The sequence below is a fragment of the Lissotriton vulgaris genome, chromosome 7 (assembly GCF_964263255.1).
Source record: "Lissotriton vulgaris chromosome 7, aLisVul1.2, whole genome shotgun sequence".
NCBI lineage: Eukaryota > Metazoa > Chordata > Amphibia > Caudata > Salamandridae > Lissotriton > Lissotriton vulgaris.
The window spans coordinates 1,193,226,824-1,193,250,241 of record NC_141695.1 but is presented as its reverse complement, the minus strand read 5'-3'; the positions used below and the strand labels follow the sequence as shown (position 1 = coordinate 1,193,250,241).

General features: G+C 46.4%; 1 protein-coding gene across 4 annotated transcripts in view; it reads left to right on the top strand.

Moving 5' to 3' along the window:
- The window catches only part of CFAP119 (cilia and flagella associated protein 119), a 104,843-nt gene that overhangs the window by 39,978 nt on the left and 41,447 nt on the right, over positions 1 to 23,418 (top strand). For all 4 annotated transcript variants that reach the window (XM_086928887.1, XM_086928886.1, XM_086928888.1 and 1 more), the window contains 4 exons: positions 2,370 to 2,395; positions 6,764 to 6,829; positions 11,648 to 11,817; positions 13,072 to 13,142. In XM_086928887.1, coding sequence (XP_086785013.1) covers positions 2,370 to 2,395; positions 6,764 to 6,829; positions 11,648 to 11,817; positions 13,072 to 13,142 — 333 coding nt within the window. The remainder of the gene's footprint in view (positions 1 to 2,369; positions 2,396 to 6,763; positions 6,830 to 11,647; positions 11,818 to 13,071; positions 13,143 to 23,418) is intronic.

The following is a 23,418-nucleotide window of genomic DNA, read 5'->3' as shown; positions in this document are numbered from 1 at the left end:
TTGTTCTCAATATGGCGGGGACTGAGAGTCGTGCTTCACCTTGCCTCCCCAACCTGAGGGGTGGAGTTGGCAGAGGTGGGCACACCTCTCTTCTTCACTTGTTTTTCCCACCGGTTCTCCCCCCCAAAGTGGGGGTCAGAACGAGTAGGGACCAGTTGCTGAAAGCAGCTAGTGGCCTGGGGAAGCTCAAAAGGCGGCAAGCCTTTGAAGGTTCACCTTTCGTGAACCCTGCCAATCTTGGGGGAGGAAGCTTGTCACCTTGCCCAAGGATGTACATTGTTTCTGGCCCCAGAGAGCAGCAGGCTTTCGACCGTGGGGTCCAGAAACATGTCTGGTGGTAGCAGTTGAAAGAAGCCACTCATCCTGGACAATAGTGGTAGGCTCGTTTTCAGGGGGCATCTCTAAAATGCCCTCTGTGTGCTTTTTTCATTAAATCCCACTCAAGCATCAGTGTGGGTTTAATGTGCTGAGAAGTTTGAGACCAAACTTCTCAGTTTTCAGTGTAGCCATTATGATGCTGTGGAGTTCATAATGACAAACTCCCAGCACCATATACTCTTAATGGCAGCACTGCACTTACAATGTCTAAGAATGGACTTAGACACTGTAGGGGTACAGGGCTCATGCATCTGTACCCTCATCACTGGTATAGTGCCCCCAACTAGAGGGGTGACTGATCTATGCCAGGGCAGTGGGTTGTAGGCATGGCACACAGAGGTGTGTGCCATGTTGATTCTTCACTTTGTTCTGCACCAAAACACGCAGCCTGCAAAGGCAGTATGTGTGTGTGTGTAGAGGTACAGGGCCTCTAAGGATGGCACAGTAAGTGCTGCAGCCCTTAGAGGTCTTCCCCGGTCACAGTGCCCTGGGTACCTGTGGTACCATTTACCAGGGACAGGCTTTTGGCCAGAGATGCCAATTGGGTTAGTTTGGGGAAAATATCTCTGGCCCTGGGAATCTGATTGCCAGGGACCCAGGGCACATCAAGAGAAAGTGCATCAGTAGTCTCCCAAAAAGTGGGGGGTTACTGCAACCGAAACCCACTTTCCTACAGCACACATCTACTTTCTTTTTTGAAGCTGTTCTTAATTTGTTTTACAGCAGCCCACCAGTTTGGGTGAGAAGGATTGACTCCTGTGCGCAGTTCTCCTGGTTACAATTTGGAAACAGGCTTGACTAGGAGGAAGCTATAGGCTCACGTGAAGCTTTGGTGCCTGCACCAGGTTGAAGCAGAGGACCTGCCTTTGCAGGGAATCTGTGTAGCTTCATGCTCTGCACTCTCTGTGTGTAGTTCCTTGATAAAGATGAGCATACCTTTCATGGGCACTAATAATAGAACCACTGGCTGGGACAGAAGAGGGAATGTGGTGCTATTGGGGGAGAAGATAAGAGTGTAAGAAGGGTACTGACATGATTGTGGACTCTGTTCAGTGCAGGAAGAACGTGTGCTTGCTGGCAGGCCATTGACGTCTCTGGAAGCGGGTGTGTGGGACTGATAGTAAGCAGTCCAAACATTCTGTGTTTCCCCCCCCCCACCTATTGTTTCTATGCATTACTTCATTATTGGTAGTGGGTTGGGAACCAATAGGAAGAAGATCTAAAGGTGCAATCACTTTATTTACTTGGTAAGTTACTGGTAGAAGGAGGGTTATGTAGTTCAGCAGAAAATGAAGGGCGCTTAACTAGCACATGGCCCTTGTTTTCAGAACAAAAGGGGCAACTGTTCTCCGCTGTGTCCCAGTGCTTGATACACGCGTGCCATTGTCATTTAGGTTGGTATACTTTTTTCGTTGTGGGCAATTTAATGTTTACATTTTCTTGGAAAAAAAATAGATTCTGTTTTTATAACTACTGAAGAATGTCTGAACCTATTTTATTAGGTGTGATGTAGCATTCCTTAAATCTGACACATGAAAACTAAGTGTGAAATGCTATTAAAGAGATTCAACCTGGTTTTGCCACTAGTTTTGCCCTAGAACAAACATCTACCCCAGAGCGGCTCAGTGGTTCAGGACTCCTTATAGGATTTTGTATAACAATGATGCTTTAGTAGGTTCTCTCAATGGGGGTCACTTCATTACCCTCCCCGTTTACTGTAGTTTTGGCTTGACTGAAGAACAAACAAAGGACCATGTAAAAGCCACCCGAGGGCATAGCATATTTGTTGTTATATTTTAAATCCCAGCATTTCTCCCACAAGCTTGGGCAGGATAGACAGAGTAGACAAGAAGCGGGATTGGGAGTGGATAAGTGACAGCGTAGATGGAGCAGGAGAACGATTAACTGTTGTGTATGTGTTTGCATGCAAAGTCATAAGACCAGATCAGGTCAGAAGTGCAATCACTAAAGTACTTTTTTTTCTCTTTAAGGTCCGCAAACCCAGGATCTGCATCTGGTAAATGTAGCATAGTTCTTTCTGAATATCATGTCCACACAGCCAGCTTTCTAATATCATCTACCAACACTAGCATTCTCATGTCCTCTCATACAAGTGATCAGGCACCATTCTCAGCCAGCACTCACTGCTAGGCTTTAATACCATTCATGTAGTGAGGCAATGCTGTTCAGTCCTATCTCTCTTTTATCACTGGTGCACATTCCCTCTGCAGCCCTTTACGGTCGACACTGCTACAATATCCCATCAACAAGCACTCGCACACCACACCTAACAGCCTTTCCCCAGCCCATCCCTTAAACAAGCACTCAGACACCATGCCTAACAGTCTTTCCCCAGCCCATCCCATTAACAAGCACTCACACACCATGCCTAACAGCCTTTCCCCAGCCCATCCCATTAACAAGCACTCACACACCATGCCTAACAGCCTTTCCCCAGCCCATCCCATTAACAAGCACTCACACACCACGCCTAACATCCTTTCCCCAGCCCATCCCATTAACAAGCACTCAGACACCATGCCTAACAGTCTTTCCCCAGCCCATCCCATTAACAAGCACTCACACACCATGCCTAACAGCCTTTCCCCAGCCCATCCCATTAACAAGCACTCACACACCATGCCTAACAGCCTTTCCCCAGCACATCCCATTAACAAGCACTCACACACCATGCCTAACAGCCTTTCCCCAGCCCATCCCATTAACAAGCACTCACACACCATGTCTAACAGCCTTTCCCCAGCCCATCCCTTTAACAAGCACTCACACACCACGCCTAACAGCCTTTCCCCAGCACATCCCATTAAAAAGCACTCACACACCACGCCTAACTTCCTTTCCCCAGCCCATCCCATTAACAAGCACTCACACGCCACGCCTAACAGCCTTTCCACAGCCCATCCCATTAACAAGCACTCACACACCACGCCTAACAGCCTATCCCCACCACATCCCATTTAAAAGCACTCACACACCACGCCTAACAGCCTTTCTCCAGCACATCCCATTAAAAAGCACTCACACACCACGACTAACAGCCTTTCCCCAGCCCATTACATTAACAAGCACTCACACACCACGCCTAACAGCCTTTCCCCAGCCCATCCTGTTAACAAGCACTCACACACCACGCCTACCACCCTTTCCCCAGCACATCCCATTAAAAAGCACTCACACACCACGCCTAACAGCCTTTCTCCAGCACATCCCATTAAAAAGCACTCACACACCACGCCTAACAGCCTTTCCCCAGGCCATCCCATTAACAAGCACTCACACACCACGCCTAACAGCCTTTCCCCAGCCCATCCCATTAACAAGCACTCACACACCACGCCTACCACCCTTTCCCCAGCACATCCCATTAAAAAGCACTCACACACCACGCCTAACAGCCTTTCCCCAGCCCATCCCATTAACAAGCACTCACACACCACGCCTACCACCCTTTCCCCAGCACATCCCATTAAAAAGCACTCACACACCACGCCTAACAGCCTTTCCGCAGCCCATCCCATTAACAAGCACTCACACATCCGCCTAACAGCCTTTCCCCAGCACATCCCATTAAAAAGCACTCACATACCACGCCGAACAGCCTCACTGCTACACTTTCCCCATGAACCAATACTTCAAAGTTCAACATCACAGCAAGCTGTCTAAGGGTATACCAACATTTTACAACAATCTGATTGGGGGGAATGTTAGTAGCTAGTAATCCGCCATTATGAGAAGTGTGATACAGAAGCTGCGTATCTATCCCAAGGCTGTACCCATCCTGGGTCGGCACAGCTCACATATAGAGCGTGGCTATGTCTGGGGAAGATGCCGGATGACCGTGGAGAGACAGCTACGTGTAAAATGGGATCCCTCAACCTTATGTCAGAGCATGTTTTTGTATAATTTCTCGCTTTAGACGTTTAACTATAAAGCGTACCAATGTGATGAGTTTCGTAAGGTAAAACATCCGTCATATATAGCATATATGTATATAAGCAGCATTACCACTATGCTTATCCTGTGTCTACATAAAGTATAGACACATTATCATAAATAACAGTAGCTAATGGTAATAAAACAGAAACTTGGTAGTGCATCATTACATAGCACCATATGGAGCAGAACGTAGAAATTTTGCAGGGCCTTACATAAAGAAAGGAAGGGGATGTGTTAGAAAGTCAAGTTTGTGTCATAAGTCGAAAGTCATTCAGTCCTTGACTAGTAAAGGGCCATGTTCTGATTCCTCTCAAAGTATGTCTATGCAATGCTTCCTGTTGCAGCTACTCACACGTTACTCTTAGTTGGTGGTCTGCTTTGTGAAAAAGGCAACTTGCTTGGTGCTCTGGCTGGAGCCTCCACTAAGCCAGGTCCTTTGACTTCTGTCCCGACTTCGGGGGATAGCTGTCGATACTATTATTTTGCAGCAATAGTCGTTTTGTCTCCTCCACCAGGAGTAAAGCAGTCTGTACATGCTGCAAATGTGTATCTAATACTGCAGACCTAATGTGGTTGCATGTAGGCCCTTTACCACTGCATTTGTCTCACTTGCCCCTCCCTGTTTCAGTCGCACCACGATAGGCACCATGACACGTGTTACACAGTTTGCCTTTCTACTCCTACAAGGCTGTTTATACCCCTTTTCCTATGTAAGGGTTCCAATTCTCTTGAAAGACTGCCAGACAGTTGGTGTTCCATCCGGATCAGGGTGCAAAATGAAGTGTGCGTGCTCACAATGTATTCACTTAATATTAATTAGCATTTTGTGTTCCCCCTACCTGTGTTTGTTTGTATTCCATCTTTAAGCAAAAACATTAGCTTCTTTTCTGTCCCTGTCCTTTGCACATGTTGGTGTGTCTTCATGAGGGCAAGCATGCCTTTTTTGTGACGACGGACTAATATTTTACATCACCTGAGCTATCCGCACGTGGAAGGTTTCTGACTGAGGGAAAAATACACCAACTGGCACATGTATCAACGTAGGCTTTTGCGATTCCTTAATTGCGATAATTAAGGAATCCCAATTAAGGAATCGCAAAAGCCTTTGCATGTAGGAATCGCTATAAAAATAGCGATTCCTCCACATTCCTTAATTGCGACTCGCAAATTGCTAGTCGCATTTAAGGAATGCTGTCCCATTCATTCCTATGGGCTTCCAGCCCCATAGGAATGAATTGGAGATTACATGAGCAATTTGCGATTACCAGTAGGTACTCGCAAATTGCTCATGCAATTTCAAGGGTGTCAGAATGACACCCTGTGGCACACCTGAAATTGATCTGTGCACATATGTTGCACACACACATGCCCTGCAAAATGAAACTTGGAAAAATGCACAAAAGTGCATTTTTCAAAGTTTTTGCAAATTACCATGAAGTTCAACTTCATGGTAATTTGCTACTCCTATTAGCGAAATCGCTATTTTTTTACTTTAATGCATTGCATTTAAGGAATCTCAATTTGGGATTCCTTAAATGCAATTGCAATTTAAGGAATCGCAATTTAGAGATTCCTTAAATTGCGATTTTTGCATTTGGGATGATGCATCCCAAATGCAAAAATACCGGTCGCAGAAGGGCAGATTCTGAAAATCTGCCCATTTGCGACCGGTTTTTCCTTTTATGCATGTGCCTGTATGTAGTATTGGTGATAAGCCTTGGTGCAAACTGCAATCTGGTCAAGTCCTACTTGCATACAACCCTTTTTGCGAAATCCTGCATAGCCTGTGTGCTTGCTTCGTTCTCTGAGTTGGGCACATCCTTATCTGTCGAGTGAATCCCAGTATTTGTTGCTTTTGTATCTGGAGTTCCAAAATGTAAACTTGCCAGTGTTAGCCAAGGATATCCATTAGTTAGGATCATAAATAGGTAATTAAAAGGAATACGCCGCAGTCTGATGCTCCTAGAATATTATTGAGTCAAATTCCATTCCTCACGGCCACTGCTCCTGGTTGCATCATACAGTGTAGCCTGCACTCTTACCTAATCCCTAAAATGCAAAACTTCTGCCTCCTCCACACCAAGCACTCCTGCATGGAGCCAACAGCAGCTCTTCCAAGATCTTCCACAGTCTGCGCTCCTGCACCCTCCCCCTATTGAGTACTCCAACACTTTATCCTCCATCCCCACATCCAGCGCTGATTTAAACTATCCTACAACTACTGTTTCATCATCAGTGGCCACAGCCATTGCTCCTACATCTTGGACCAGAGCTCCTACACCATCTCCATAAAGCTAGCACCACAATAACATCAACCACAGGCACGGATTCTACACCATCTGTAATGGCCACAACTACAACTGCAACTAGCGCTGATGCATCATCCGTCCCTAAAATAAAATACATGTTAATGTTGCTTTTTATACAGGAGGGACCTTAACATGCATCACATGAGCATAATAGAAAAAGCGGAAACTGCAGAAGATCTCAAGTGGTAAGTAAGCTTCTCTTTGAAACTCTCAAGTATTAGAGTCTTAGACATTCCACCTCTCTTGGTCTTAGTACTCCCTACATTATTACCCTTATTTAGCCTCTGGAAAGGTATGTGTTTTCTCAACTTTTCCCATCACACTAGATGTGTGCTTCTCTTCTCCATATATCTCTATTTGCCCCCACATTCCTGCTTGTAGAATGTATCCATCAACCTGCCTCTTAGCCTTCACTCTGTTTTCCCCATTTCAGAAAGTTTCTGTAACCTTGGTTCTCCCGCTTTTCCCCTTCCCCTGAACACCCCCTCTCTCTCCCTTTATCTCTTGGCCAGTTTATCTTGCTGTAACTGTTAGCTTCCTCTATCTCAGCAGTGATGATCCCCCTCCAAATGTATATCTATCATTCTCCTCTATCTCTTGAACTCTCATTTCCACTCTTTGTAGCGCTCATGCTTTCACTTTCTGTAAACATCAAATTATTTCTGTAACTCCAAACCTTGCCCTCCCTCTGTAACCCCAAGCCTGTTTGTCTGTAGCCCAGACATCTCTCTCTGCCTTCCCTCAGCCTTTCTTCCTAGATGTCTTTATGTACCATGCACCACCTCTATCTCTAACTCCAGTGCTTCTCAATAAACCATAGAACTGTTCTGTATATGTGCAACCCATGGCCTCGCTAGATCAATAAAACCCTCATTCTATCTGCCTGCCATTTCATCCTCTCTCTTCATCCATTATTTATTTCCTTCCTTTTTGCCATATTCCTCTTTTTTCCTCCCCTCTAACACCCCTTCGTTTTCTCTGTCAGTATTTGTAACCATAAGGGTCAAAGTCAGCCTTTGATAAGCAGTAGGGTTGGTCTATGCTTGACACGTTAATGCTGGGTTTTACATTAGTCCATAGGTAGACAAAATACCAAAGTAATCTTTCAGGCGGTGCCCATGCCCATCTCTACTCTATCAGGCTGTCCCCAATATGCCTCTCTTTGTGTGGGTGCCCCTCGGCATCTCTTTTTCAGCCTCTGAGTATTTGTGTGCCAGAGCCTATTGCTCCTTTTGTAGGTCTCGCCTAGCGACGCAGCACATGCGCTGCTCACCTTGGCGAGATCTATTGTTGTGAGTTTTGCGTCCGAAGGGGGACAGGAGATGTGCACGCGTACGGACAGAAGATGTTAATGAGTACGGGTCATGTGTACGCGTGCATATCTCCTGTCCCGTATGGGTCATGTGTATGTGTGCACATCTCCTGTCCCTTCCTGTCTCATGCTTGCTGTGCCTGCGCGGAAAGGAGATGTGCACACGGAGACAGCTTGTTGTTCCAGGCTCGGCGGCAATTTTGGCGACTGTTGAGAAGTAAGCAGGCTAGTCTTTGTATGTTTACTGATGGCGGCTTCCAACCCATTGGACCCAGTGCAGCCGTCCGCCACTGTATTTATGCTGACCCAGTTTATCTGCTCAGGAGTCCTGAGTCAGTTGAGCAACTGCCGCGATAACCGGCCTTCGTTCAGTCAGTGTAATGTAACATACATAATGAAATTAGGGAATCCTCATCAACCCAGAGGATGAGCTGCGCCTAACGTCCAATGCTGTTTTCTTTGGAAGTACATAACAAGGTTCTATTCCCAACGTCGTTCAACATCCTGTGATTCTTGTCAAATCACTTAATCTCTCAGTGCAGAAAGCAACATGATTATGACCTTGTGGAAAATGGTCACATAAATTGCCACAATGCTTTTGGGTTGAGTTTTGTGCCATCTAAAACTTCAAAAAGTGAAAAAAGCCAAAATATATTTTTTCGACAGCTCCCTTCAGTTCCATTCTGTGCACTACTGTTAACATTTATTTTCCTGATTTAGATCACTAACTGGCAGCCTGCATTGCCCCCTCATCTAACTTGTCGCATCCTGTCAACCAAATTTTTAAATGTTTGTGTTTTTCTTTACTCATCTATGGATAGCACAAACATCGGAAGTTGTATGTCGTCAAAGTGAAGATGTTTAATGCATGTATCGTTAATAGTAGCGTAGAAAAAGGAAACATTTCTTCTCAAGGTATGGCTTTCCCTTGCACAGAAAGGATGTGGAATATTATTAAAGATCTATATGTCCCAGTAACGACATGCTTAAGGAAGCATTGTCAAAGCCAGTAGGCCTCGTCTATGGGTACTATTGGTTCTGAAAAGGGTTCAAGCAATGCTGAACAGCATAACGGCTGCTGTGTCGCATGGTTTGTAAAAAAAGAAGACAGATGGTATATTTTATTGTGAATCAGGCAGTAATGTCATTATTCTGGAAAGCAGTTCATATTACAGGCAATATTAAATAATGCATCTGTAAGTAACAGAATTATGGGCAGGAACAGAAGGAAGGGGGATAACCTGATGTCATGTAAATAACGGTGAGAGAATGTTTTGCTCACTTCTATAGTGATTGTTTATATAGTGCACATCACAAAAGTATTTGTACATTGGTGCTTAAAAAGTGCAATTATTAGCAAATGCAGCAGTATTCATTGTGGTTTACTGTGAAAAGATGAAAGGCTGAGTCAGTCGTGCTGTAAGGCGAGCCTGTAAAAAGCAGGTTACATACAGATATCTTACAGCGCATGAATCACTGCTTAATGTTGCTAGTTTTAGAAGGCAGCTCAAAGAAATACTGTTCTCAAGTCGCCCAGAGCATTAAACAAGCATTTACAATGCACTAGGTCTCGCATTAACGCGAGTTTGAGCTATTGGCATTGCAGATAACAATGCCTTTTATTTTTGTTTTCTTTTTAAAACATAAATAAAAGGCATTGTAATTTACAATGCCAATAGCTTAAATCGCGTAACTGCAAGACCCATTGCATTGCAAATGCTTGTTCAGTATGTTTCTACAACAGTCTGTCCTCTCTCAGATTGTCCATGTGTCTATAGCTCACAGAGTATTATGATGTCCCTTTATCTGTTTTACCTCCTGTTGCTCAATATCTCTCACCCTGTCTTTCATTCTCCCCTGATGTATGCCTCAGCATGTCTCTCCTCTCTCGAGGTGTCCCTCAGCTGTTCCTCAGCTGTTCCCAGCTTTCCCCTGGGCTGCATTATGCCATGTCTCTAATCCTGCGGGTCCCATTACACAATAAGCGCATTTTCATTGTTTGCGCTGGGTGCACCTTGGAAAAGGTGTTCCTGGCGTAAACAATGAAAATGCACCCTATTACGATGAATGCGCTGCCCGCATGGGCAGCCGCGTACTTGCACTGCACCTAGGGCAGCGCATTCCAGTGAAAGACGGAACAACTGCTTTTAAGCCTCTATGTGTTTTCACAGTGCAGGCGGCAACCCGCCTGCACTTTAGGGGCCACATTAAACATTAAAAAGTTGCGCCCGGCGCAATGACGAAAATTGCGCTGCATAACGGGGAATGTGCTGCCTTCAGGGCAGCTGCAAACTCGTGCTGGCCTGGAGGCAGCGCATTCAGCCGTTCCGTGTTTCATTGTGCAGGTGGCAACTCACCTGCACTTTTAAAGGGGAATAGAGATCCCCTTGCAGGTGGGTGCTGCCACTGACTGCACCCGCCTGCAAGGGGATGTCTGGGGGGCAGATAGGAGCCCCTTTACGCCATGCAAAGGGCTGCTGTCAGGAGGTGCACTGACAAGTGGTGCACTGTCAGTGCGCCTCCTGAGGGCTTCTTTGCCTCTGAGGCCACATCGGTAACACGGCGCGGGCGCAGAGGCAAAGTGATTCCCTCATTTGCATGGGTCACTCCCCCATGCAAATTAGGGAACCTCCCTTGAAGATAGCCCTGGTGCTTTATGTGCACCAGAGCTATTGGTATTAGAGAAGGTATTACAAACAAGCGTCTGTGGCTCCTTCTGTAATACCAAAGTGCCCCGATCACTTTAAGTAGGACGGCCCTTGAAGGGGATTAGAGATCCTCTCCAGGGGGCTGCTATAAGCAAGTGCACTTTTTAGGTGGCACACTGTCAGTGCACCTCCTAAGGTTTACTTTGCCTCTGCCCCTGCATCTGTAATACGCCACAGACTCAGAGACAAAGAAATTCCTTTATTTGCATGGGGCATGCCCTCATACAAATGAGGGAACGCACCCTGAAGATACCGCTGGCACTTTAAGTGTGCCACCGCTATCGGTAATACAGAAGAGGCAGCACAAGTGTCTGTGGCATCCTTCTGTAATACCAAAGTGCCCCAAGGGCGCGCAATGCAGGTGCAAATGCTCGTTGCGCCCCCGGGGCTCTTCCTGTGATACGCCCCCTAGTGTTCCATGACTCTCAGGCTCTTTTTTCTTCCTCTCATGGTGTCCCTCATGCAGTCTCTCCGGTCTCAGGAGAGCACTATGCCCCTGGGGCTGCATATATTCTTTCTGCCTGTCACTCTTTCTTTGCCTTAAAGTTTCATCGGCCCATACCACGTCTGTTCTGACATTTCGTGCCTCTCAGCTGACTCTCTTCTGCTGTTGGGGGGTCCCTTTGCAGGTTTCTAGTTTTTAGGGACAGCACGTTGCCCTGGGTCGACATCTCCTCTCAGCCTGTCACTGTCTGCGTGAGAGATGGAGCATCCCATAGCAGGTCTCTCCCCATGTTGTTTAATAGCTTTCAGGCTGCTTTTCTTCCTCTCTTGTGGTGTCATATAGCTGATCTGTCCTTTCTCATGAGAGCACTATGCGCCTAGGCCTATGTCTTCTCTACTCTCTTAGCTGCCTCTCTGTCTATGGCAGGTCCACCAGCCATTCCATTAGTCCGAGCTTGTGTCGCTTGCTCTCTCAGGTGTGCCTGAGCTAGTTTATCCTTCCTCTCAGGAAGTCTCATGTCTATATGTTGATCTCTCAGCGTTCTTGCTGAGTTCTTTTACCTACAGGACATTGAGTGTAACCCGCGAGCCGCCGTTCTCCTCGAACTGTACTTCTACACCATTCAGTTCTGTCGGGATCAAGGCTTCACAAGGGAACAGACCTCATGCTTCTTCTCCATTGTGAAAGAGCTGCACCAGACATGTCTAGGTAAGAGACCACTAGAGTATGACTGAGCTCTCAGCAGAGTCTGCCCGTCTCATGCTGGGACACCTTGCGTCTTTCTTTGACTCTCCATTGCTACAAGTGACTCTTGAGCGCACCACCAAACTCTTTCTCTCACTGTTTCTTGCTCTCTTCAGCTTTGTATGATCTGTGTCCCTCTCTGTTCCCATTTGTGCCTTTAGCTTTCTCTGTGACTAGTTCTTCATGTAACATATGATAGCTGATTTTTATTCAAGTTCTATGTCCATCTGGATAAATGTCTCTAGCCTCTCTCTCGCTAGTCTAGTCTATCCCACTGTCTTTCTATAACACTCCGAGTCTTTCTTCCTTTGGTTAACACCTCTGTGTCTCTCCCTTTTCTCTAATACTTTTTGTGTGTAATTCTTTCTCCACACTACATCCACTACATCTCCATATTCCAATAATTCTCTGCCTACACCTTTCACCCTCACTCTGCCTTAATGCCCGTCTCTCTTTTAGTGGCATCACAAGGTTACTATGGGGCCCTAAAGCATGCAAGGAATATGGCGCACTCTGACTATTGGTTGGATAGTAAAAGACAGCCATGATGCGGATAGGCAGTGGGCCCCACAAACACCTTGAACATAGCACCACGGCACCTGTTGCACTTGTGACCGCGCTTCTATCAATTTCTGATAAACTTTATCCATGCCTGTCTCTTATACTTTCTTTGCGTCGCACTCTCTTTCTTTAACATACTGTGCCTACCCCATTTCTCTGACACTCAGTACTTCTCTCCCCTTCTTTCACTTTGTGCCTCTGCATTTTGTCTAACACTCTCCGAAGCTTTTTCTACTGCCACTTTTCAACTCTATGCCTAATCCTACTTTCCTAAACCAGTTTACACTTCTGTTTCTTTTGTTACATTCTTTATCTCGTTTTGTCCAATTCTTTATCTAGAACTCCATGTCTCACTATCCCACTATTTTGCACTTTCTCCTTTGTTCAACCCTTATTTCGCACTCCTTGCGCCTCATTCTAGCTCCCTAAAAAAACACGCAGTCTCCTTCTTGCTGCCTTTCTCTAAAACCTTCACTGTGTGCCTTCTCGCTCCCATTCTTTCCCTACACGCTTTTGTTCCTTCTGTTTCTCTGTGCCGCTCTCTCTCTCTCTAATCGAACAACTCAAGCAGTCTCTTTTTCCTTCCCTTCCGTTTGTCTGATGCCAGGAGTGCGAGATTTTAACCCACCGCCCCCTTTATCTCTCTCCCCACCTCAGAGACACCACTGGGGAATTTGGAGAGCTGTTACCGCTATTTTACAGACCTGCTCATGTGCCACTCTGCACGGGTAAGTGTGTGTATTTTATAATATTGTAATTTATAAAGTGTATACTTCCCCTGACAAGGCACTGAAGTGTGTGCTGTATGTTGGAGTGAAGATAAAATAGTGCCATTCATCACAACGATACACCAACATGGACATGTACGAGTGGCTTCCGTACAAACCACATGTACAGTCAGCCTGGACAGCCAGTGTTGCTCAGTCAATAATTACTCAACGGTAGCAACATTTTGAAGATTTAATAAAGGTTCCTCGTTTTTTTTGTAACTGATTATACGCACAAATAGAGACACAAAACAATTTGTTTCCTATCTGACCCTAGCAGCTCTAGTGGCCCCCTGTAGAACATGGCGAACAGGTTCGAATCATGGCCTCCGCACTAAACTCAACATTGTGTGATCCTGGGTAAATTAGTTAATGTCCCCGGCCTAAATCATGGATGTTGATTCACCAATATGCAAGGAGAAGCAGAAGTGACATCACACGCCCTTTGACCTTAATTACATCACAGTAAGTGACATCATATGGCCTACGGCTGTGACCTTAACCCTGATGACGTCACGATTATTGACATTACTGAAGTTCCATAATAACAACATGCACGATTAGTATGACACAACACAGACAAATGTCTATTTTAGGTACCACCTATATTAAGATGCTGGCATAATCTCTGAAAGTGGTGGGGTGTAGTACTTGCCCTGATTTGTAGCAGTCAAGAAAAGTGAATGAGCCAGACCCCTTATTGGGTTCTTGGAGGGGGGGGTGGGGAGAACAAGGCGATTATCCTCAAGAATATTTAGAAAGAATTGGGTAAAATACTGTATTCTGAAGCACAATGTTTCCCTTAATTTGGTAAAAAGCTGTAGGCTCTGAAAGACTCATTAAATTTTCAAGTCGTTTTATGGTGTGTCAAGCACAGTAAATCTGATGATCCTCAGGAGTTGACACCATTTTATTCTAACTGTTCTCTGGGTGCCTCCATATGTTAACAAGCATTAAAAATGCAATAGGTCTCGCCTTTTATTAAGTTAAAGTCATTTGCTTTGCTATACACTACTATTAGCAAAGCAAATGGCTTTAACTTTATCAAAGGCGAGACCTATTGCATTTTCAATGTTGTTCTGGACTGCAGTGACACCAGGCACATCGATGTGCGCATCGTGACACTTCTCACTAGTGGAGAAGTTACGGCATGACGTCATGCTAAGTGAGCGTTGTAGGGGGAGGGAAATCCTTTAAAGAGTCATTTTCTCTCTGGATTTTCCTTCTCTTACACAGAATCTCTATTTTTAAAGATGGAAAAAATGCAGTCTTTATGTCTGTCCATGCTGTCACTTGTCACTGCCAGCACATATATAGAAGGGGCAACATTATGCTACAAACCGGCCGCACAGCTTACGTAGCGCCGCTTTGGCCAACAGTTCATCTCCTTCATTGATTAACTTGTCACTGCCAGGCCATTGGTTGTACATTCTGATAGCACATTGAGTGGAAAACAGGGAATTTTACTAATGAAGATTAAGTAGCTCCAGATATGCATGGGCTAGTTCCTAAGACTGGACTGTATATGTCTACTCCGCGCATTAAAATTCTACCGGCATCAAAGTGTGGTTTACATGTATCAGTTACATAATTATGGAAAAATACTAATGGCAACTTCATTTTTCCCTGATCTAAAAATAAATATGTATTAATGCAAATAAGGTGAGAAAAAGTTAAAAGTTAATATGGGTAAATACAGACGGAAATGTACAGAAAACATATAACTGGGAGGCCCAATTATTATATTAAAAATGGGCATTTGCTACAATGTGGGTCAGGATCTACATTATGACAGGTTTAGGGTTTTGTATATCCATAACTCGGGAAAAATCCACAGTGGCCGAGTCCTCCTTCCCACACTCTACTGAGATTTTAGAAGCAATACTTTGGACTAAAAGTGAGTAGTGACAGGCAAGGCAACTAACAACAACTGCAGGAGAGGCCGAGTGTGGAGGCTGAGCAAGTGATGCACACATTGACTTGCATCCCTCCAATTCGCATTTGTTTTTTATTCAAAATACTTGTCTCTCTCTGCCTACATAAGGCCAGTGCCTGTCCCACTCTCCCTAATGCTTATTTTGTTCAAGTATTATTCAGATTCCACACACTAATTGATTTGAAATCCAATCTATTTAAATTCATTTACTTTTAATCGGTGTAGTAATGTCTCAAGAAAACCTCTGTGAGAGCTAAAAACATGTGCATTTTTAATTGACTGTCACGTCTTTGTGGTGGTGTCAGAAGTGGAAACGTGAGCCCTAAGAGAGACCAGCCTTCCCAATACCAGGACTGCAGCACCTCGACTATGACCAGACCATGCTCTGCAGCTCTGGACGCTGCGGACCTTAGTGCGTTGTGTCCGGCTGAGGCTGCTCGCCACAGAAGAAGTTGTGGCTGATTTCCTTCAATTGTGCGTCTCCTGGCTTACTGGAGAGCGTTCATCGCAATGGCAGAAGGGAAAAATAAATGGCATTGTCATTTACAATGCCAGTAGCGTAATCTCTCGCAAATGCGAGACCTATAGCATTTGCAATGCAATAGGTCGCGTATTTACGCGAGTTTGAGCTAATGATATTGCAGATAACAATGCGTTTTATTTATGTTTCAAAAACCAAAACATAAATAAAAGGTCTCTCACACTGCTGTCTCTCACACACTGCTGCCTCTCACACACCATTCTCTCCCACACACCATGCTCTCCCTAGAAGACTCACACTGCTGTCGCTCTCACACTGCTGTCGCTCTCACACTGCTGTCTCTCCCACACACACACATGCAGAGAGCGACACACACACAGCCACACACACACATACAGAGAGCCACACACACAGCAATACAAATACAGAGAGCCACATACACACACACACATACATACTGAGAGCCACACACACACAGCCACACACACATACAGAGAGCCACACACACACACACAGAGCCACACACACACACACAGAGCCACACACACCCACCCAGCCACACACACCCACCCAGCCACACACACACACAGCCACACACACACACACACAGCCACATTACAAAGATGAATTTGGTGGCAGGAGCACGAGGTCCAGGACAACGAGCCCTCTCTGCCCCGCAAACCTCCCCCCACCCCCCTCCCGTGACGCGCCTGATAATTAATAGTATTGAGAAGACGAGCACTGAATGCCAACTCATCTTTTTATTAAAGAACAGGTATGGAGCACGAGCCTCTACCTCCTGGGGCACGGATGGTGTGCACCTTCAAAAGGCCAAATGAACACCAGAGCGCAAACAAACAAGATTAACTTCTCGAGCACCAGCATTGCATTCTTTTCTGCACAGAGGGACACAAGGTTGACTCAGCTAATTAGGAACCTGATAGCGCTCGACACACAGAGGGACATTAATTACTTCTCCCACGCACATCCCACCTCAAGCCAACAACTCAATGCTTTCCCCCACCCGAGCTTGCAGCGCCGCTTTGTTGTGTTGCTAAACACTATTTGCATTTCTATACCTTGATAAATCCCGAGCTAGCGGAATACAAGCGCCTCGTTGTCACACCTGCCGGCGCGCTGCTTTGCCCCCTCCCCTGGGCACCATTCCTGTCAGATGCGTTATTTCAGTCCCATCGGCCATTAACTTACATCCTTTCCTCTTTCTACACCGCGGCAAAAGACACACTTCCAAATGGAGGCCGTCTGGGAGAAGCGGGCTACCATTCTTACTCACTCGAGGCCTAATTAACGCCTATTCGTAAAAAACATTTTATTGGGAGGTCAGGGAACATTCGCAGATACAAACAGAGGATCGCCTGACCACACAAAGCACTCACGGACAGCGGGAGGGGGGCGGCAGATACAGAGGATCGCCTGACCACACAAAGCACTCACGGACAGCGGGAGGGGGGGGCGGGCCCACGGACAGCGGGAGGGGGGACGGGCACACGGACCAGACAGCGGGAGGGGGGACGGGCACACGGACCGGACAGCGGGAGGGGGGGGCGGGAACGGGCTCACGGACAGCGGGAGGGGGGGGAGGGAACGGACAGCGGGACATCGCGCAACCCACCCCTGCAAAGGACACTTCCGAAATGGCGAAAACAAAGCTTTAAATAAAAAAAAATAATAAACACGCCCACAGCCGCATGACGTAGCAAAAAGCCTAAAAATCGCCGGAACGCCCACGAATCTGCTCGCAGAATGACGAGCAGATCTCTCTTCCAATGGCTAGCCTCCATTTATGGAGCTAGCCAATGGAAAGAGAGGGCGGGACAACACACACATACTGTAAACATTAGATTTCGCCTGCGCCGAAAATCTGCGCGGTGCGCAGCTTTCGACAGGCGACACCTAAAAAACGGGCTGCTTTTATAAAAAAAAATAAAAAAAATTGTCAAAAGGCAATCACAGACATGGTGGTTTGCTGACCTCAGCAGGCCACCATTCCAGTGATGGCTGTGACTCCTAATGGTTTGCAAATTTCGACCTAGAACATTAATATATATATGATAGGCCTATTTAAGACCCACTATGAATCACTAATGAAACTCAAAAGAGTTTCATAGATTAGGAATACCGATTTCCTAGCTGCGATTCTGAGAGATTTGCAATTACGAAATCGGTATTTCCAATGTTAGTACATCTATCCTCAAAAGGTTAACCCACAATGACAGAATGTTGAGCCGACGCAGAGGCTCGAACCTGGTTCTCCAGTTTGGAGGATGAAAACTCTGCCCATGGTGCCAAATCCTTTCTCTCCCGTCCATTTGTTATCCTTCCTCCCTCGTTGCTTTTAACCATGCTGCAAAGCATCTGTGCTGCAGTACAACACGGCTAAAAAAATTGTTTACAAAGCAAATAGATCTAGAATAGGTGAGACCTATTGGCTATGCCAATGGTGGATTAAAATATTTACTGCAAGCAGATGGCTACTTTGTCTGGGCAGTGGCATGTTCTCTTTTTTCTTTCTGTGGCATATACTTGCAATAAAAAATAAAAAAATAAAAATTAGCCACTGTGCCAGCTTGCCAAGGCTAGACCCATTGGCAATGGCAATATCTACTTGTATTCACTATCTATTCTGGTCCTGGAATTCAGATCATGCCTCCAGTGTGTGACAAAATAGAGCTGACCGCACATTGGCCATCAGAACTGCCTTTATTGTGACTGACGCTGCAAGAAGTGGCCCAGTTCTCATTGAATGCCTGTGGGCTTTAGTGTCCTAACAGACCAACATCACACATGGCACCAGTAATAGGACCTACAAGAGATGCTTTATGGTCACTTCTAAAAACACAATATACATGTAAATACAGCCAGCATCCTTGAGACTCCCGTCTTTCCTGAAAAATCAGAGGTTTCCCTACCTTCTCATGACTGGCATTTCACAGGACAACTTGTAGAAAGGACCAAGCGTACCTCAAAAAAGGATCATCCCTGCACGCCCTCTATTACTTACTACTCACACGACGGCAATACAGTCCCGGAGGCATGTGACGACATCAAATTAGCTGCCAGACACCAATGACACTCAGCTGGCATTGATTAAGAGAGAGAGAGAGAGAGAAGAGGCTGCAAGCAACCTTTGGAACTCTTCCAGCGGCCTCAAGGACATACAAAATGGATGGGCCTGGAGGACGGCGCGAGACTCTGACACATCACTCCTCCCGCTGCGCTCCGTGATGTTACAGCAGATGGGCCATGTTTCTCTTGCCCTTAACAACGGTCAGAGGAATCCATCACCAGCTGCTGGCTTACCTTATGCCCATATACACAATCACGGGTCAGTTAATGACGTTATCCAAACCATAGGTCATCTGATTACGTCTTTGACGCCTCTCGCTACAGGTGACGACAGTTGAAGTAATAAAACGTGAGCCCATCACATATTTCTCCTGATGCTTGGCAGAGATTTATACGTCAGGGGAGTCCCACAAATGGCTAAGACTGCACATAGAAATGTATGCAAAGCCTAGATTTGCATGCGTGCTCTTAACATTATACCAACAGGTGTATGCTTACATTTTAGTTGCAAATGCCCCTTTGTCTTTATTTCTCTTCTGTAAAGAGATTTTTTTCCAGCCCCTTAAAATACTGAAATATAAGGGTGCATGCGTGTCCTTTACACCCAATGTAAATACGCATGCCTCACATTACTTACGCTAAAGTTAGGTGTGTAAATTGAGCATGAAAAACATTGGGGGACTAATGCTTCGCAACCTGTCAGGCAAAAGAAAGGTTTATTACACCAGAGGAAAAACGCAAAAGCGTACTTTGTTAGAAGGCTGTGACTTGTAGCTGACTCGAAATTTCCTGTTTGCATGAGGATAAGACAGCGTGGAACGACAGCGCATGCAAAAGGCACCCGAAACTGCCGCAATCCAAGCAGATATACATTCCGGAGACACGGGCTGAATTTTCTCTCTAGTGCAGGGGGCAAAAAACAAGGAAGGCGTGGGAGAGAAGCGAAGCAAAAAGACCACGGTCTGCTGCAGAAGAACTCGGCAGCTGCCATAAAGCTTATCGCCGCCGGTGCCAATGTACTTAATTCTGAAAAGGCGCATTTAAAGAAGTCATAAATAAAGCATTCGGTACGAGGGACTCACACACACTCCCTGATTTATTTATGCTCAGCATTGAGCGTGGCTGCTGTTGTCGGAGTTCCTGCGCACATTAATGGTGGCAACAGATGCATATGGAGATTTATTCCACACAGAGGAAACAATCACTCACCTGCCCCGCCCACGGCAAAAGGCACCCAAAACTGCCGCAATCCAAGCAGATATACATTCCGGAGACACGGGCTGAATTTTCTCTCTCACTCACCTGCCCCGCCCACGGCCGCATGACGTTGCAGAGGGAAGAAATCGCGGGAACGCCCACGAATCTGGTCCGGCCATGACAGACAGATCTCTGTTCCAATGGCTAGCCTCCATTTATGGAGCTAGCCAATGGAACAGAGGGGCGTATTCCCAACCAACATATTATTCTCATTAGGTTTTCGTCTGCGCCGAAAAGCTGCGCAGAGAGCGCAGCTTTCGACGAGGCGAAACCTAAAAAATGGAAAGGGAAGTCTTTTAATTTTGCATCGCAACACACAAGTGGGGGCAAATGTTGATTTGCACCACAGCAGTGATAAAGTTCTTTTTAAAAAAAGTGTGCTGTGTGAGAACTCATTTTAACTCAAGACTGACCGCAAAGGGTGACTGTCCAAGCCATGACTTTTGGGTGATCTAACGTGAAAAACACCAGCCTAATTGCTCTTCTTTATTTTATGCCACATCCCATTTTTGTAATTGAAGATTTTTGACCTTGGCAGCTCAACCAGTGTTACTGGGGTTCACATCCAGTCTAAGTCCAACACATAATGACTTACCCTCAAGTCATCAGCTGTCGTTGTGAACCCGGGCGTTCAGGATCTTTCATTCTGACTGGTGACTGTGAACACGATGTGATCCCTGGACATGAAATGGTCAGTTGTTAGATTTGAAAGGTACATCTGGACTTCATCTTGAAGCAGCAGCAACCGGACTACAGTTTCAGGCTTCTGGGTACGTGGAAAGAGGCTTAAATGTGCGCTGTACAGTTACAGTAAGTTGCTGTTTCTCGGACTATTTAAGGAGCAGTCTTTATGCTCACCCTGATGTCAAAGTTATATGTGTTTTACTGTTAAGGACTGGGGCAATGCCTAGATGTTTTCTTTCCGCTCACTCTGCCACAACAGAAAATTGGGACTATGGATTCATAGTCTAAAGTTTCTAATCCAAAGCCGGAATTCAAATCAATTAAAAAAAAATCTTCCAAAAATTCATCTTTTATTCTAAAACTTGTAAAAGAGCAAAAAAAGTAGGTCTAAAATACTAAGCAGCACAAGGAGCAGGCAAAAAGGGCAACAAAAAAGGGGTTTCCTCAACAACTGGTATAACTAGCATTTGCAATGCAATAGGTCTCACATTTACGCGAGTTTAAGCTATTGGAATCGTAAATGACAATGCCTTTTTAGGTCTCGCCCTGGAATTCGCATCCGAAGGATGCGTCCAGGGCGGAGACTTATAGTCGGCTGACACGGGGGAATGAGGGACACAAAACTGTGACGAGCGTGGATTGAGCTGCGTGCACGCGCGTCAACATTCACGCATGCGCACATCACAGCCACACGCATACACAGCACTCACGCATGCGCACATACACACGCATACACAGGCACACCCCCGTCACCTACACGCATACACAGAGACCCCTCCACACACACCAGCCCCTCTCCTCTCGGCTCCACACACACGCACACGCATTTACACTTACACAGACACGCAGGCACCCAGACAGGCAACCCCCCCCCCTCACACACACGCATACACACAGACTCCAGGACACATACACATACACACACACATGCACGCTCACACACATACACAGTCCGCCGCCGCGCGCGCGCACACAGATGCCCCCCGCCCCCCCCCAACAAGGCGACGCCCCACTCACCGGCATCCTCAGTGCAGCGGCTCCCACCGGCAGCAAGACTCTTCTTCCCTTCTTCGGCACCGGGGCGCAGGGTAGGCTCCTGCCTGCTCCGGTGCGCCAAACAATCGCGGCTCTTCCGTGGGAGGCGGGGTAGGCTCCCGCCCTCCTACTTCCGGTTGTCCCGCCCGGCCTGCCTGACTTCCTGGTAGAAGACACGGAATGTTCATGGCAAACAGACAGACAAAAAGTGTCTTAAGAATCTTTCGTGCGCCGGTAAAGTCATCGCGGTGCTGACCAGCAGAGGGAATGCACAAGGTAAGCGGCTCGCAAGGAGGTGGTGGGGGTGTGAGGCGAGGGACGTGATCTCGCTTAATTTAGTTTCGAGTAGAGCCCCCTGCCTCCCTCAACCGTGCCCCCTCCCCCGCTTGAAGGGGCCTGTACTATGCCCCTGGTGCCCATTTGGTTTGTATTGTAAGTTCGCAACTCATTATATAACACACGTTAGAGTTGCTCCCTGAGCCTATTCTTCAGGACATTGACACAGTTTAATTCCCTCACAGGTGGCCCGTGTGTGTGTTAATGTGTGTATATGACGTTGCACCTGTAGTTGTGAATGTACGCACGTCTGACTGGCGCGGAGGTGTGCATGCATACGTGTGCATCTATCTCTGGATGCGGGCAAGAGCAGAAATGTCCTCTCTCTATGTGTGCTTCAGTGGCCAGCCACTACTGCCTCTCCAAAGGACTTGCGGATTGCCTTGTGTTGCGATCAAACTCACTTCCGGATTTCAGTAACGCTAGGTGTTACCTGCGCATTATCAGGCAAGGCCTTTCAAGGGATGAGCTCCGGAGCTCATCTTTCTAACAACACGATCCGGCTGGAGCAGCGGGGACGGCTGAGGTGCTGAGAGGACTCGGTGCATCAGAACACTGATGCTGCAATGCAGGTTTTCTCTGAGCACTTACAGTCACTGTCACAACCGGCTTTCGTTTTCACTGTTAACAGCACATATTTCTTTTACAAGTGGGATTAAAGGAGGTAGGCAGAGGACCGTGTTCAACAAAAAGAGGGGACACGTATTGCATGCAATCCTCCAGAATTGGCACCGCTTTTACAATATACGCGCTGCTGTGATTTGAGGCCCTGTTGAACAGCTCCAACATTCACCAGACATCATTTCCTTCATGTAGAGACATGAAGAATGGCGGAGAGGGGGTTTTGAATATGAGGGACTATGTTAATGTAAAAAGGGCATAAAGTACACCCTGCCGTAATTCTGGTGCAGAGTGACTGCAAATCCTCCAGTGAGCCCACACTGAAGGCCAAGATTTGTCTGTGAGATACGGGAGACTCAGGGGCCCTCTTCAAATTCTGCCTGTGGGCCCCCTCCATTTTGCATTGCGTCATAGAGTGTAATGTGCTGTAGGGCACAAGGCGGCTGTCTGCTGCACATGGTACCTTTGTATATTTTCTTGTCTAGAACCAGATATTCCTTAATACTTCCCGGAAAATCTGTTCTTCTCGGAGGAGCTAGTGTGTCACCGAACAGGATGTGACACAGGGGTATCGGAGCTAGGGGAGTCAGAAACGCTAACATCATGGAAGGGCCTTTAATGGTGCAGGTTTGATGATGGAATACCTTTCTGCTCTTACATTATTTAAGGAAATGTGCTCCCTGTGCTTTCCAGTGAGGAGTGTTGAGTGTCCGGTGTAGTACAGAAAAATGGACATGCATCCTCGGATCAGATTGTGGCAGCTAGACATGCAGCAGAAGTTCGTTGTCACTCGCTTCCAT